Source organism: Monopterus albus, unplaced genomic scaffold (assembly GCF_001952655.1).
Source record: "Monopterus albus unplaced genomic scaffold, M_albus_1.0 scaffold72.1, whole genome shotgun sequence".
NCBI lineage: Eukaryota > Metazoa > Chordata > Actinopteri > Synbranchiformes > Synbranchidae > Monopterus > Monopterus albus.
Window position 1 is genome coordinate 1,120,533 of NW_018127952.1, and position 17,682 is coordinate 1,138,214.

General features: G+C 38.8%; 1 protein-coding gene across 4 annotated transcripts in view; it reads left to right on the plus strand.

Moving 5' to 3' along the window:
* Positions 1 to 1,327: 1,327 nt before the first annotated feature.
* The window catches only part of map2k5 (mitogen-activated protein kinase kinase 5), a 62,310-nt gene continuing 45,955 nt past the window's right edge, over positions 1,328 to 17,682 (plus strand). For 3 of the 4 annotated variants that reach the window (XM_020605727.1, XM_020605730.1, XM_020605731.1), the window contains exons 1-8: positions 1,339 to 1,777; positions 2,048 to 2,096; positions 3,287 to 3,354; positions 8,271 to 8,340; positions 9,119 to 9,159; positions 10,496 to 10,563; positions 10,684 to 10,732; positions 12,525 to 12,589. In XM_020605727.1, the coding sequence (XP_020461383.1) occupies positions 1,646 to 1,777; positions 2,048 to 2,096; positions 3,287 to 3,354; positions 8,271 to 8,340; positions 9,119 to 9,159; positions 10,496 to 10,563; positions 10,684 to 10,732; positions 12,525 to 12,589 (542 nt within the window). In that variant the 5' untranslated portion in view covers positions 1,339 to 1,645. Of the gene's footprint in view, positions 1,778 to 2,047; positions 2,097 to 3,286; positions 3,355 to 8,270; positions 8,341 to 9,118; positions 9,160 to 10,495; positions 10,564 to 10,683; positions 10,733 to 12,524; positions 12,590 to 17,682 lie in introns of all 4 variants that reach the window. The other variant, XM_020605728.1, reaches the window with a different exon arrangement.

Sequence of the window (17,682 nt, forward strand, 5' to 3'; positions counted from 1 at the left end):
AGATTTATGCAGCTTCTCAACAATAAGGCTATAATCAACAACATTTTTAAGTGCCCCTTTATTTTACATTCAATTATATATTAACCAAGTGGAAACCTTTAAATATTTAATGCTGTGTTAATGCAGAGTGAAAGAGGTAAAAAACCTCTTTGAATACTTGAAATGCCAAGATCATGAGCACACATGCTTATCATGTCATCTTCCTACTCCCTTTCAAGCATGTACTATTGGAATGTTGTGATGTCTTATGTGTATTTGTTGAAATGTCTAATCAATTTTGTTTTTCGCAATATCAAGTTTCTTAGTTTTACATGCTTGGAAGAAACTTAAATAAATAAAATAAAATGTACACCTCTTTTTTAAAAAGAGTATCACTTTGTTGGATTGTCACTTTGTATTTTTCATCTATACAGCTGTGGTATTCTTTGTGAGGACCATTAATACAATATCCAAATATAAATCTAAGATTTTTGATCTAAGGTCAATTTTAAAAAGAACATCTTCCCTTTAGATACACACATACCCTCAGAAAGCTAATTTATGTTCAAAATTGTACTCTTTCATTATACTTGATCTCACCTCAATGTCATAAAAGCAGTCCAAGGCAACAATTTCTTTTCAGGACATGTTCAATAATTCCAATTCAGTCTAAAAGGCTGATTTGTACATACTCTCCTAGTGTGTCATCCAGTCTTGCCTTCATGCCCTTTCCTTTACAGAGATTTTCAATCCAAGATTTTCAGGTGCAAAGCACATTTGTATCTAGAGTGGCATCTTTTCACCAGTGAACAATGACAATGACATAAAAAAGTATTTCCAATATTTTAAATCACATTATTCACAATTCAATATTCAAAATATATTCACATTCAAAAAGTTAAATACAACATTTAAAACTTTTAAATCAAGATGGATATTTAATCTTCAATTATAGCATATTATTTATACACAAAACACATATCTTAGAACTGAAACAGCAATTCAAATTCTTACTTGCACACAGTAGTTGGAAACCTGGGCCATTCCCTTTTTTTAAGGGAAGCAGAAACACAGCGTCTGATTAACATAATGAGTTTACTTTGAATTGTAAATTTAAAAAGGTGCCTCAACATATTATTGAAATATGTGACAATAATCGCTGTTTTTATAGTGGCATATAAACGCAAAACAGTCCAGACCAGCCTGCATTTGCGGCATGAATTTCATCATTTTTGTTGCACCGTCAGTAATAGAGTTTTGTAGTAGGCTACCCACTGTATGCCAGGTCACATAAATGCCTCATAGCGAATACAACGACGGATATATTTTTATTTTGAAAAGCCGCGGGCGGATGTTGATTCGGAAACACTGTCGAGGATGTGGTTTCCTCAAAACTAGCTGCAGTGCTAAATTGCTCAGAAGAATCACTGTGAAACTTTGCTTTAGAAAGCAGGCGAGTACAAATTTAGAACTAGAGGTAAATCATTCATGCGGTTATGAAGTGACTTGATTGTGGCCATCGACTGGGTAAAAATCACTTAACACAACTGCTCTGCTGAGCAGGATGCTAGCATGTGTGGTTAGCAAACATTTGCAGGGACTTAGCTCGTTTAACTAGCTTTAACCGTCAGCCAAGTCTTATTATGAGGCTTATTTTTTTCGCTTTATGCTTATACTCGATTTAATGGACCTCTGCGCAATGGACACCGAGGCAATAGTGATTCGCATAAAAACTCCTACAGGGGACATGGACTCGTCCGTCGAGTCTCCATCTCTTCTGAACTTCAATGACTTGCTGGTGAGCTAGCTGACGCTCACTGCTGATGACACCTAATGTTAGCATCTGGTTAAAACTTTAGGTTTCTGATTGAACGTATCTGTAACTAACTAAAATTACACTTGAAAAAGTTATAACGTTACTGTGACCCCATCTTACATGTTCATTTAAGCTATATAAATATACTTAGCTCTGTCTATCGTCCTTAACAAGCTCAGCATCTGTCTACAGTTTTATTATTATGTGCTTTGTTATTGTCCCTTCTATAATTCATTCTACCAAACCTTTTAGGTCGGAATCAGAGATATTATGCCTGAAGCCACTGTCACAGCATTTGAATGTAAGTATATATTTCACAGTTGTATTGTGTTACTGTGAAAACAGGAACTGTACAACCATAGCAATGTCTAACATGCATCACTATTTTTTCAGCTCCTCACTAGCACATAAATAATTAGTCAATCAGTTAGTTGATCAGTTTGGTAACTCACTGATCTCAGCAGCAAATATAGACTAGTTTGCCACCATTTCTTTTGTGTGTGTCCCTCTCAAATGTGCAGGTTTGATGTTCTCAGTTTTAGCTGTGTCATGGTAAACTGAATATCAAACAAAGCAAGACATTTAGACTCTGTGAAGTTGCAACATACCTTCTGGCTACTGTTTAATTAACTTTTTAAACACCACCAGTTGTCCTGGGTACACTTGTACACAACTTTTCAAGGTACTTGGTAGGTACAGTAGGTTGTTCCAAGCATCTTGGAGGTCTTAACACAGTTTTTGTCCCTTTGTATTTGTGACACCCAAAATTTTGACACTGTATTGCTACTTTTCTCTCATTTTGTTGCTCTGACTGATGTGCATAGTTTCAAAATGGCTTAAGATGACCTTACTTTCCATATTCTTCATAATATGGATTGACTTACATCAATCTTTTAGAGTGTTATTTACTAATATGACATTAAATTTAGTTTAATTTTATGGCACAGTTTGCTGTAGCTTTGTGTAATTGCTATGCTACAAGTAGACAGAGTAATTTTATATCTTATGCCTAAATTCATACGTCTCTTATCTATACCACTTATCCTGAAGAGGGTCGTGGGGGGACTGGAGCCTAGCCCAGCTGACGTTGGGTGAGAGGCAGGGTACACCATGGACAGGTTGCTAGTCTATCACAGGGCTGACCCTTAGAGACAGACAACCACACACACCCACACTCATCCCTACCGGCAATTTAGAGTCGCCAGTCAACCTAAGCTGCATGTCTTTGGTTTGTGGAAGGAAGCCGGAGTACCTGGAGAGAACCCACACAACATGCAAACTTTGCACAGAAAAGCACTGTTTCTCAAACCTGGAACCCTCTTGCTGTGAGGCAGCGCTAACCACTGCTCCACCATTCCACCCCCCCAATCTAGTTTTTGTCCCCCATCTGTTCCTGTTGAGTGTTTCTTATGGTGATGTTGCTGTTTATGATTTACTATTTGGTTAAAAGGTTTTTACAAACCAAATTTAAGAAGCTTTTGTGTCTTTTAGATGAGGATGAGGTTGGGGACAGAATCACTGTAAGAAGTGATGAAGAACTCAAAGCCATGTTGTCATATGTGAGTATGTCAATTTATCAGCCGGTTTGTCATCACATCACACATCATCCCACAAATTGCATAACAGGACTGTATTTTTAAGTCATAGCGGTTTTCATTGGGGGTTTGTTGGTTATTACAAAGAAGTTATGATGAAACTTTTCTGACTACATTTATGTGACATTCATTGCATGTCTCAAATGTCTGAACACTTTATCATTAGAAATCATGTCCAACGTTTTTTGTGCAGCCTTTCCAAACCAAGGGCCTAAGAGATTTGCATTTTATATAGATTGTAAAGCACTTCTGTGGCACATTTGTGACTTTGAGGTATGCAAATAAAACAAACCTGACCTGGACAGAGTAACCAGGATATTGTTTTATATATTTGGTATTTTTGACTACTGTGTGCAGTACAATGGAAAAGTCCCTCACCCTCATTTTCACTGGGCAAAAATATTACAGACAGACATCTCAAAACCTTAGCACAGTAAACTAACAAGTAAGAAAGTATTTGCTATAATGTGTATTAGGAAGAAACTAGTACTGGGCAACGACTAAAATCCTTAATCGCATTAACTGCATGATTTTTCTGAGATTAACCGCGATTAACTGCATTGATATGAGCAGCATTCAATAATGAATTCAAAAGTAGTGTATTGTGCACTTGTATTTTAAAAGTACTACTATATGCACAAAAGTGCAATAACATTTGGTTTGCAAACCCTTTAAACAAATAAGGTGTTTTTACACAGTAGCAGCAAATCTCAAACAATGGAATCAAGCTCATATCAAGGCATATCAATCAAGGCTCATACGTGCCATCATCCATTGCAATCCTAATAACATTCCTCAGTCCAACATCTTACACAATACTAATTGGCCTGCAGTTTGTAGCTATCCACTTAGCTATGGCATTTGTTAGCTTGTCTTGCTTTTGTTTATCTATACTTCTCCCGCACGCTACATCCAACGTAGTCTGCCGAAGCCTCCCTCCGCTGTTTGTTTGGTTGGGTGATTTGCTGGCATCAACGGTGTGTATTGCATTTAAGTGATACTTCAGACTCGTAGTACTCCGGTGATAAGAAAATTCTGCTTTGCAGTGGCTTTGACTTTGGTTCTATCAACTCCGCCGTGCGGAAGAGATTTAAATTGAAAATGTCCACATAAGAGTCCTTTACCTTTTTTCATTTTTCTGTCCCTGCCAGTTCTATTCAGTTCAAGGTCATGTGAGCGCTGCAGCGGTCATACGCCCACCCCAAATGCTTTTATTGGTTGAGGTGCGTGATGACGCCCATCTCAAGCGAGTACTGATCAACATCCCACCCCTCCTGTTACCCATGGTTTGTCTGTAATGTGTATTCAGACCCAGTGAGCAACGAACTTTCAAAATAATAATAAAAACAAACTGCGTTAATGCGTGATAAAAAAAATTGTCGGCGTTAATGAAGTATCACGTTAATGTGAAAATAACGCGTTTACTCGCCCAGCCCTAGAAGATGGTCTGATGGAAAAAAAAAAAGTATTAAAAAGAGAGGTAAATGCTTATAACTACATACAGTTGACAAGCTTTGACTTCTTGCTTACATCTCTACAGTGACACTCTATTTATCTGTAACTCAGAAAACTGGAAAGAATTTTGAAACCATATACTCTTATCTAGTTGTTCCTTACCTACGCACGCACGCACGCACACAAACTTCCACTACTCCTTCAGCCCCCCCACCTAGCACAGTGTATTTTCATTTTCCACAATACTTACTGTTCATGCCATGGACAGTAAGAGTAATGACGTGTAATGGATTTCTCTACGAGGTACACTGAAAACTAAATGAACTGTCAATTTTTATTATATATTATTCAGTACTTAAAGTTTTGCCTCATTAAAGAGCGACCCCCCCTGGGCTGCAGAATTGTTGAAAATCTACTTTCATCTGTGGATGTCTTTTACCCCCCATCAGCTCACAATGATGCTGCTACAGGCACAGTTTACACTCCTTGTTTTTTGTCCATTTTTATAATGCATTCACTTGTGGTTGCTTTTTAATCATTAAGTAGCATAGGGTAGCTTGGGTGATTAAGCAAAAAGAGACAGTTGTTGTTCTGAGCATTGTGAAACGGAGATGAGAAAAGCATTGACCTCTGCCAGCTTTATTATTTACAAATCCAGTGGAAATGTTTTTGAATTCTTTAGTGATTTTTCTCTTGCTGTGCTGTGTGTCCTGTTGGAATAGGAGTAGCTTTGATGAATATATTGACTGATGTGTCAGTGACCTAGGTCAGATGAGGTATAATCTCTCCAGCATATTCTGGGTCTACCCCAGTGCTTCCTACCAGTTGCAGGTGCCCAGAAAACCTCCAACGTAAGGTGCCAAGGAGGCATCCTAATCAGATGCCTGAACCACCTCTACTGGCTCCTTTTGACGAGAAGGAGCGGGGGCTTTACTTCAAGCCCTCTCTGGATGTCTGAATTCCTCATCCTGTCTATAAGGCTGAATACAGCAGGTTAAAAAAATAAAGCTATCCTTTAATGATGAAGTGATTAGATTTTTGTGATTAAAGGTCAAGGTCACAGTGACCTTACTTTTGTCCAATTAATGTGAATGCATTTGACTGGTTGGCGGAGGCATACGACCACAAAGTGGTAAATTTACTTGTATGGAACGTCATTCATTTAGTCAAATATTGTTCATTTGAAATTAAACGATCACATTTTTTACCTAATATTTACATTTATTTGTCAGACCACAAAAGATCATATGCAATGATTTACATTTGTAAGGCATAATGGTAGCTTATTATCTATTATTATTAACACTTCATTCTTTATTCAGATAATGTGAAATGATGTTAACAGCATATAAATTTATGACCTTGACCTCAGCCTCTCAGTGCCCATCAAAATATGTACTTTTCATGACCCTGTACTGCTTTGTCCACATATTTCAAAAGCCATTTATATAGTAAATTTTTGGCAAATGAATCAGTAATGGCTTTCTACTCATGGGAGATCCAAGTGTACAAAAAGCTGCTGATCACCTGGAAAATACAGCTCACAAAATATATTATTTCACTAGCTGAGTTCTTTTAATGTCTTATGCAAGGGTTATGCATTTCAGCAGTAATTTGCATTTGTATTCAAGAGATTTTTTTTTCTTGTTGTGGTTGTTTGCTGTGGTTGCCATTTGGCCTCCATCGAGACCCCAGTGGATTTTTGCCTCAGTGTTATTAATTCCAGGTGAGCAGACAGCCATTCTGTGAAATTAATAGGAATTAAGGAGAACCCGCATGTTAGGTGAAAGGTTAGGTAATTCATTAGAGTCTCTTATGCCTGCTTTGTGTTTGCACGCATTTCTTTATGTGTGAATGTTTGTGATACTGTAATTAGTTCAAATAATTAGTTAAAAACTATAGCCAGACTGTTACTGCTGTCACTGCAGTGTTTCTTTTTCGAGATCTTGCAATAACTTTAGCAAGCAAAAAAAAAAATCATGCTTTTTTTTTTTTAATTGCTGAGCAAAATTAACGCTCAAATTCAGTGCTCAATTAACATCAATCTGCAGAGGGCATTTATTGTGAAAAGTATCCCCCACCACAGAAGAACATTGATTGCTACATGCTCCTGTGAGACTCACTAGTCTTCCAGGCATCTCTAATCATTGTTCGACACCTTGAAAGACAAACTCCCCTGTTCAAAGTTAAAGACTGGACTGTGTCAGGTGCTTAAAAAAAAAAAACATGTGACCTCATCTGTTCCTAGCTCAGCTCCCCCTGGAGGTAGTGGCCCTAATTCCACTATTCTTACTCCCATTTCCCCTTAGTCTGCTAATGATGATGAGACCCACTCTGCTCTCGCTCACCTACTTGTCCCTTAAGGCTGAGCAATGGTATTTGGGATCGGACACTGTTTAGTTATTGGCCAACAATGGAGAATGTCTTTTAATAACACACCTACTAAAGATTAGGTGGTAATTGCAGCCCTAATCAATAAGCTAGCTGAGCGGAAAATTAAAGGTACGTGAAGCCCATATCCCCCCCCCACCCCACCCAAACACATACAACATGGTTTTTGGTATTATGCCCATTGTTCGGATGTGGCCTAGTGAGAATGCTGGAGGGCGAAAGCAGAGGGCTAGAAGCGAGGAGGGATCTGACAGTGATAAATAGGCCTTTTAATAACAGCTGTGCCACTTGGGTAGCCATTCTGATCCATTCCCATCCAATCCGGTCCCATTGTCTTTCCTTCCTCCCCCACTATGAGAGAGCAAATTTACATATCACCATGATGACTTGGTTATTCAAACTGGATTGTAAATGAAACCGTAAATTCATGTGTGAAGACAACAAGAAGAAATACATTTTATAAATTGTGTTTTTGGTCTTGATGTAATCCTTATTGGTTTGTAGATGCACAAAGGAGGGGATAGAAACAACACACACAGGCAAACACACACGCTCACAGTTTAACAGATGGTTTGGTTAACTGAAACATCAATTATTGCATTGCCTTGGCAAGCATCTGAGAGGCTACCGAGTGTGTGTGTGCACGTGTTTGTTCTGTAGGATACCAGTGTTTGGTGAGCGGTTGACCTGGAGGAGAAAAGGGTTAATGCTACACTCCTTCAGAACAGCCCCACAGAGCATTAGTCCTCATCAGCAACAGATTTCAGAACAGCACGCTCACATTTTTGGGAACACCGTGGACTAACTCTTATGTCATTAAAGTAAACATTTTTTGTCTGTGCAGTATTCCGCATGGTGAAATCACAAATTTACTAAGGCTCTTCTTCATCTATTTTAATTTTGCTGTGTTGGATTGTGTTTTTTCGTTTGTTAACGTTCTTGTACAGGATGTAAGTGATTGTTTATTAGCATATTTATTATCACCTCAAACCACCACTGCTCATTACAATTTTTGACTTTCTTTTCTCATTTAGTACTGCAACACAATGAATGAACAACGCATGAATGGACTGCTGCCAGACCCGCTACAGATTTTTCCGAGAGGTAGAGTGCTGCCGTGCACTGAAAATGCTGAAAGGCATCTTTGTAATTCATGTGTTGAAAATTAATCACAAGCAAAATTTTAAGAAGCAAAAATTAACACTTTCCTAGTCAGAAGCCATCAAACAGAAATTAGGGTAAATAATTTGTGCTGTATTCAAACAGTAAGAAAATGGGAGCATTTGGTGCTAGAAGTAACAACATTATAATGAGGTGGCTCATTCTGCTATTGTATTGACAGTCAATTATTAACTCTACATTTATTTTTTTTTGCTCCAAGGACATTGAAACGGCAAGCTTGTGTTCAGGCTAACCTTGCCCAGATTTCTGGCACTGTGTACTTTCTTTCTATGCTGGTTTTTACTAAGGGTGCTTATTTGCATACCTTTTCTATATCTTTATATAGCTTTTTCACCACTCCAAGTTATACATAATCACAAACAGGCTCCTGGGGCAAAGTGATGAAACTTTTTTTTTTATCTCCCTCTTTTACTCCATGTCTGGCTCCCTCTTTCTTCTCTCTCTCTTTCTCTGTACTCTGTCTCACTTGCTCTCTCTAACTCTCTATCTCCTTCTCTTTAACTGTGATTCTGTTTTTTTCTTCCTTCCACCAGCTGTCTCAAGAGCCCAACATCTCAATCACTCTTGTCTACAGCTAATTTCAGAGTAGCGCTCATTTCATTTCATCTTTTTTTCTTTATAAAGAACTGATTCCTTCTTTTCAGCACATTTGTAAATGGCCCTCTGATGTGTTCTACAATCTAGTCAATTACTGTTTCAGCCGGCAAGACTCCAGGGATCCGGAACATACATGGCCTGAAGGTACCTATCTCAATAATTGTTTCAGCTGCCTTACACAGAGAGCAAGGGGAGGGGAAGGGGGGATGTTGAGGCAAATGGATTGGTAACGTTGTGTTCCACTTCTTGAAATGTCAATTGAAGTCAAGGCTCACTATGTCTATGCTTATGCAAGGGGGTTGCTGTGGCTGTAGCAGGGTTTGCCTGTATCCTTCTGTCTCTGTATTGTTTCTTGTGCTGGGATAGTCGTTTAAGAGCCAGGTGTTGTGCTGAAACCCTGCCCCCTCTAACCACAGTATTATGATCCTCTCATCAGAAGAACATCAGTTCTGGTTAAAGCAAAAGCTAAGTCAGGCAGTAAGAAGATGTCATTGTTCAGCCATGAAATTGTCATTACAAGCCCCCATCTCTCAGTTACAAACGGCCTTCCTCTGAGCCTCCCATTTTTTGTTAGGCATATGTTGTTATTGAAGTCATTGCTAATTACCATGGGTTAAATGACTTGACACCTCTTCAGTCTCTCCAGATGATCTATATTTCATCAATCTCCATTTCAATAATAGAATTACCCCATCCTCAATACTGAAAGTGCTTTGTTTAATGTATTCTCTGAGGAGCTTTTACACCAACTGCTGAACTGTGTCAGTTTTTTTTTAAGGTCAAGGGTCTGTTTTGAAAAGATGTTTTCCAAAAACCTTTAGTCCTTTGGTAATCTTTCTCATTTTTTCTCCTGTTTTAATGTAAAAGTAATTGGTGGAGGGGAGTCTTGTGCATTGTTTAAATTAGGTCTTCGGGGGCACTAATTAAAGAGAGAATCCCTGTGCTTTAGAGGGCCCAACACAACGGCCTTTTGACCTCAATTAAATGAGTTATTTTTAGTATTGTCTTTACAGGGTGTTGTCTCTTCTTTTGTGTTTGATTTCTGAGTTGAGTACAGAGGTCTTTGGAGTAAACATAGATGCAGATGAATAGATGTAAAGAACAGTGTCTCCAGTGAGGCACTGGATTTTTTTAATGTCTTAACTTTATTTGGTTCTCATCTTTGTCCAGATTTGTTTTATGTCTCACTTCCTCTAGTGCTGTACTTTCATGCAGATATATATGTTGCTGTCATTCTTTCCCCTCCTCTGTGTAGACATCTCTTTCTTTCTTATTTGCCTGCCTGCTTCCCTTCTCTCCTACGAAAGCCAATTAACCTCCAGGCTGAACTGAGAGTCTGTGTTTTGTTCTTGTTCATTAGGGGGTCTGGCCATATGTCTGACTGGCTGCTTGTCTGTCTTTGGCCTTGACTACTGAACGTGTGTCTGCGCATGTGTGTGTGTCTTTTCACGTATTTGTGTATTTGTTTGCACAACTTCAGGTTAATACGAGACCTAACCCAGCCAGTGACTGCACTCAGGGTGTCCCAGACTCCATAGCCAACAACAGGTGAGCTTGCTGAGGCATGAGGAGCATGTTTCACTGCTTAAATTGGTTGGTTAATAGATGAGTAATAAGATGTCTGTGATACTTAACATTGGTGACATGGCGCTGTGTCCCTTCTTCTAGCTTAAAAAAATCATCTGCTGAACTGAAGAGGATCTTGACAAATGGGCAGGTGAGCCTGTGTTTTGTATTCAAGTAGAGTTTGACCACTGTTACATCACTGCCCCTGTTTTCTCACCTGGTTTCCTCTAACCAAAGCACATTCTCACTATTGGTTGGCTCCTCAATTGATGTCCTTTGATGCCAGCCGTGGGCCTGTATTTGGTCATTATTTCTTTACTGTGCTGCACTGAGAGCAGGGCATCTATGAGTTCATAGGATCAAGCCTGCTACAGTCATGTGTCTCTCTCTTTATGAAAACACACACTCTCTCTCACAGACATAGTGGCTAGTCTCTACGGCAGCAGCCTCTCAGACTTTTCTGTAACATAGTGATCTAATACAGCTGCTCTCTACCTTATTGTGCATGCTTTCACACATTTTCTCACTGGGCCTCATTCACTGGTATGTGCGTAAAAATGTTTTTATCTGGTGCAACAAGTGCCCATGCAAGATTATCATCAGAGTCATGAAACGTGCACACTGGCCAATATTGTTCTTAACACCATGTGTGTGCTAGCAAATCAGAATCATTTGAAAATGATAGGCAGGTCCCTGCAATTAGCATACTGGCATGCTCCCTTTTCTCTATATAAGGAAGTAGGTTTGCCTAGAGGTTTCTTGTGGACAAAGCGGTGAAGTTACAAGAGAGAAGCGGGAAGGACGGAACTCGAACCTGAGGAGGTATTGGGTGAGATGACTAAGATGCTGTTCCAGGGCATTGCATAGCTGCAGACAAACTTGTCTTTGTAGTTGAGAATGACTGAAAAGCCATTCGTCCCTCTCTTGAAACACATTATGCCAGTCTCTGAAGATGCACTCTCTCTTGCGGGAACAGTCAGCAGTATCTTCCAGCAAGTCTTGATATACCATATTAACACTTGCTTGGATGTAAATCAGGGTTCTTTGTATATCCTGCAGCAGTTCTATAAGCTAGAAATTAACCAGGTAACTATCAGTTATCACTGGCTACATATGCACAGTTTTATGCAACTAGAAGTTGGTGAGCCAACAATGAAAAACCAGCTCTGCTACATTTCAATATAGATGTAGTCATATACTCATACTGAATATACTGTATACTCTAATATACAGGTGTTTGTATATTTTTGTCCTGCCCATTGACATACATGAGAGGGTCAGAATATTAGGAATACCTCTGAATATAATGTAGTGTGGTACAACACTTACTTGATGGTAAGATGATGTCATGGGGTAGGACTGGATAAGTCTGACTTCTTCCTACTCCATTCAAGCATGTACTAGGTATAAGCAAATTGATATTGGATTAGCATTTGTTGGATATGTGTAAAATTATGTGTGTTGACATATCAACTGTCTTTACATGCTTGAAAGAATAAATCAAATCAAATCAAAGTATGAGGGACTATGTAATAGTCAACTGAGGTGCAATACTCAAACCCGGGGGGTAAAATGCATGGTTAATATGCACATATGTAAAATCTGTTCTTGATTTCTCTTGAATACTTTATGCTGTCATGTCTGTTTATGTATTTTTGAGTAGTTTTTCTGAGATCCTCATGGCTGAAATACAGGTATTTCCCCCATTGCGGGATCAATTATGAGATAATTTCACAGTAAATATTTCATTGATCCTCTCATCTCTGTCTCTGTTTTCCTTATGTTGCAGAACTTGGAGTGACTTCAGTGCATGTGTTGGCTATTAGTGACAGTGTAGTCCCCTCCACACCCCCTTAGTTACACACATCATTCACTGGTTACATGCCTTCTCATGATATCAAAGTACCATTGTTTTATACCTGTGTGCTTTTGTCACTCTGCAGATAAATGCACAAGATATTCACTATCAAGAGCAACTCGGCCATGGAAATGGAGGAACAGTTTACAAGTAAGTGTTCTGACTCTCACACTCAGGCACCAACTTTACAGTTCAAGGTCACTGAACTGTAATGCACAGTGACAGTGTCACTATATACAGTGTCACTATATACCTTCTGAAATAAGTGAAATGGTCTCAGTGATGTATTTGGTAGGGGTGTGACGAGATCTCGCGCTATATCTCGTGATGATATTTCTTGGTGAGACAAAATCTGTCTCACAATATCAGTACATGCAGGGGGACTGTTGTAGGCATGTACGATACGGCCACGTTGTGACAAGTCAACGGCAGCATGGAGAGGGACAGAAAGAGACTAAACAGGCTGGTTAAGAAAGCTGGTTCTGTCCTGGGCTGCCCCCTGGATTCCATCGAGGAGGTGGTGGACAGAAGGATGCTGGCAAAACTAACATCCATCATGCATAACCCCTCCCATCCCCTGCACCACACAGTAGAGGCTCTGAACAGTTCCTTTAGCACAAGACTGTTACATCCTCGGTGTAAGAAGGAGCGTTACTGTAGGTCGTTCCTCCCCACAGCAATCAGACTGTACAATACATCAATGCAGTGATAAGCTAGGTGAAAGCATGAGGGACAATGCAATAGTCAACTAAGGTGCAATACTCAAATCCTGGGGGTAGAAATGCATGGTAAATATGCACATATGTAATATCCTGTTCCAGATTTTTCTCAAGTACGTTGTATCGTCTTGTTTTAGGTATTTTTGAGTAGTCTTTCAGAGATCCTTATGGCTGTAACACAGGTATTTCCCCCATTGCGGGATTAATTATGGAAGTAATTTTCTTGTCCTTGATTTCTTGATTCCTCTCAAATACTATATTTTGTCTTGTTCTTAGGTATTTTTGATGTGTTTCTCAGGGATTAATTGTGGGAGGAATATCTTGTTCCTGATTGTCTCTCAAATACTATATTTTTTCTGGTTTTAGGTACTTTGGAATTTGTCTCTCACAATATGTGTGTGGTGTTTGTTCTTATGATGTTTTGTTGCTGCTCTTTGTTGCTGCTGAAACACAAGAATTTCCCCATTGTGGGATCAATAAAGTCCTACCTAGCTACCTTATCTTACCTTGCCTTCAAAATGCACTTGCAGTATTTTTCATTTTGTGACTTTCAGTTGAATAAGACTATTTTTCCAGTCATACATTTGGTCATTGAAGATTTCTTAAAAACAGTATTAAAATATCATCTTGTCTCGTTCTCATGAACCCAATATTGTGTATTCTCTCTTGAGCTAAGTGTTTTGTCACACCCATAGTATTTAGTTATGCTGAAGCATCTGTTTACAGTGCAGATATTAAGGAAGGATTTCTCATTTAGTGGCCACATATAGACTGAGGATACTTTTTTTCTGTTAAGTTTTTATGACAAAATTGCCGACATCACTCTGCAGTTGGGTTCTCTGAAGAGTTTCATATTCTTCACCTCCCTCCCCTCTGTTCCTTCACTTTTTCATTTGTCTCCCAATGCTTGGTGTGACATCTGTCTGGCTGGTTTGTGTCTGTACTTCATTTATTTATTCTGGTTTGAAGGTTGCAAACATATATGATATTGATTTGGGGCTGTAAGGTCTGACGGCAGTTGGCTTAATCGGTCTATAGTACATCACATTACCTGCCACGATGGAAGAACTTCATTCTCTCTGGCTAGACAAATGTGTTACCAGCCTGCTAACGTTATGACAAGGTTGGCATTTGTGCTGCTCCTTCTATCCTTCTTTTCCCCACCTTGTGTCTCTTCTTCCCATCAATCCTTAGCTATTGAGCTGTTTTATTGAGATTGAAGTATTGATCACTGCTCAGACTAACCTTGACTTGACAGAGTGGTCTGCCTCACACAGTCCCCAGCAAACCCAGTAAATTTCCTTTCTAGTGAATCTGCAAGATGCTTTATTTATTTTTTACCCCTTTCTTTCCAACCGTCTTTTACTGTTTTATGACTTTGGCTCTTAATGAAACTATCTCACTCTGTCATAGATGTAGGGAGAATGAGATTGTTGATCAGACTGGCACTAGAAGTTGTTACACTGCACTAGGGAAGGCCAATATTGCAAGGCCAACAGCTTCTCAGTCAATTTAGCGCAGCAAGAAATCCATATACTTTGGTACTGATCTTTTTATGAGTGAAAGGAGAGGATGAAATAAGGAACTAGATGACCTAGTTGTTTATGCTATCTTGGTGTTGTAGGGAGTTTTATTTCACATCCATTCAGATGCATCATTTCATTTAGGTTTTAATTAAAATAAAAACATTCATCAATTCATAAGTGCTTGTTCATCTCAGAATAATCAGGACACGCAAAGGAGCCCAAACATGCTTTTCAACAGCTTAATAATGCAGCCCTGTGATCATATTCCTAAACACATGCTGTCTTAAATTCATACTACACACTAATTCTAAGCAGAGGTTGAGCATGTTGATGCTGTAAAAGTGAAAATTATGCTCAGAAAAGTCAGTGTGCTTACTAAAAATATTTTGAGCTGTTGATTGACATTAAAAAAAAATTTCATCGTAGGCTTTTGGACTCGTCATAGCAGTAAAAACATGGGTAAAACAACATTTTTTAACAGTGGCTCAATAATAATAATAATAATAAAATAGTTACATTAGCACGGTATAGTCTTAAATTGTTTCCAACAAGTTTAAATGTCTTCATTATTTACAGTGTTTACATTAGCATTGTAACACAAGTTCACCTATATCTCTTCAGGCCACAAACTACCTCATTGTGGTGTCCTTGTTCATTTTATAGGAAAGGAGAATTTCCCTTGTCAATGCATGGTTTACGCTATTTTGGTCAAGTAAATGCAGTGATTGGATTTCAGTGTGTTCAGCTACGCCTAGTCATTATTACAGCAGTCAAAGTTTCAAACATCAGCTGAAGAGACCAAAAAGGTCAGTTACTAATGCATGCATAAAAATAAAGAAGCTTTGCCCCTCTGCTATGTGGTTGCACCTTTGACCATTGGTTCTTTTACACTGTACTCATGAAAGTAATAAAGGCTTTGGATTAAGACACAAAAACAGGTCCAATTGGGCAAGAAGCGGTCAGACAGTAAAACAAGATGGAAGCTGATGCTGATTAGATTTTACTGCCATACACAACCTACTACCGTGTGAGTTGATGCCTGTAGCATACACTGAGCATGCCATGCTGACAGAAGAAGTAGGCATGTCGTATTCTGATTTAATGATTGTTAAACACTACTAGTGTGCAGGCTTTCATAGAACACAACAAGTATAGGTGTTTTAATACGTCATGCTCTGTCGATGTGCGTTTCCTTCTGTTTTGTCTTTTGGCCAAATTTAAGAATTGACAATGATTAGCAACAGCTGATAAAATATGCAAGTGGTACCTTTTATTTCAGTAGGAAAACATTTACATGATATTCATGATTATGTTTGCAGAGAAAAAATACTTTACCCAGATACAGTAACTGGGCGTGCTGTGTTTCTACATTATTGTTCTCATTTAAAAAAGCCTTTTTTAAATTGACAATTTAGTGTTGTATCTGTATTGGGTAGCTATACGAAACAAATTATGCTGTACCGAGCAAAAATTACCACTTATAAAAATTCTGTATGCATATAAATAAAGGGCCTGACCAGGTTCCTTGCTTGCTTAGAAATATTTTTCTTTCCTCTTCAGCCTCTACACTTTGGTCCAGCTTATATTAGGCTTATCACGTGTGAAATGCACTACCGAAGGCTTTCCACCTTTTAACCTTTTAGCCCGTTTATGACCCAGAGCCATTTAGACTCAATTGGATGTTACCAACACCTCAGCTCTCCATAGCTACACGCTGACCTAACCATCCATCACTGTCAGCCTTTGTTTTTTATTACACACACTCTCAGAGGGCTACCAATCCAACTCACTCTATGGCTTATAAATACAATAACAAGGACACAAAGGCTATTTTTGTGATTCATGGAACCAGCAGTGCAATTAAAACAAGCACATTTGCCTGGCTGTGACTGTGGTGACATCTACTTAGACACCCATGGCTGTTCCTTTAGTCTCTTAGCCCATTTTCTCCATTGATTTTTTATCTTTTCACCTCATTGATTAGGCTGTATATTCAAGGGCCAAACCTCTTTGGTTAATTGGTGGAAACCTATTATCATTTCAGCTTGTGTCTAGAACCAGTTGAACGGAATTGCAGTTTACATGGGGGCTCACAACGGCCCTCAAATGAAAGTCTTTTGATTGGCTTTCGCATGCCTGGCTGTTTTTGCATTTGATTTCCTTTTTGTAAGGAAACTGATGTCTGAAAAGAGAAATTTGTTGTAATGAAATCTGCAGTATTTACTATTTGTGAGTTGATGGTGCTAGATATGAAGATTTTGGTAGCTATTTGGCACTTTGTAAACCTGATCTGGTGGTTTGGAATAGGTAAATCAGGCCTTGTTATGGAGGTGAGTTGTTCTACAGGTAAGTATACTAAGCTACAAAGCTGACTAAGCAGTCCTTGAATGCAGCTTAGTACAAAATCTTAGCAACATCATTTTCCTTCATTTCTGAGGTTGTTAATAAGTGTTCAGTTGGTATTAGTTCACAGAGTATGGCAGTTGATGTGGGATCATTTCATGAGACACTGGGTGTCCTGATATAGAACAATCACACAAGACAGTGCTTTCCAAAATGCAAATTGAGTTTACTTTTGTTGCACCAGTTTTTTCTTAAGCCTGAGTGTTTTTGAAATTTGTATTTCTCTTACCATATATATGGGTAGACGGTTAGGCTCTCTGAATATTACTCCACACAAATGGGTCAATTATCTTATGGTTAAGAACCTGAACGGGATTTTCAGAATCCAACATTACTACAGTCTTAGAAGCTCTCTTTGTCTGAAGATGGCAACACTGGCATATCTAGATCAGCAGATCTAAACAGTGGCATCTGTTACTTCCTTTCCCTGGAGTTGGGGGCAGTGTGGCATGTGTAGAACTGGTCTGACAGTGGGTAAATCCCATAGCACATCCTTTAAGAATACAAATCAACAGCAGTGTTTTTCATTATGTAAGTAAACATAATGCTACATAGCTGGGGCTTACAACATCTCATTAAAAAAACATCTGCTGTT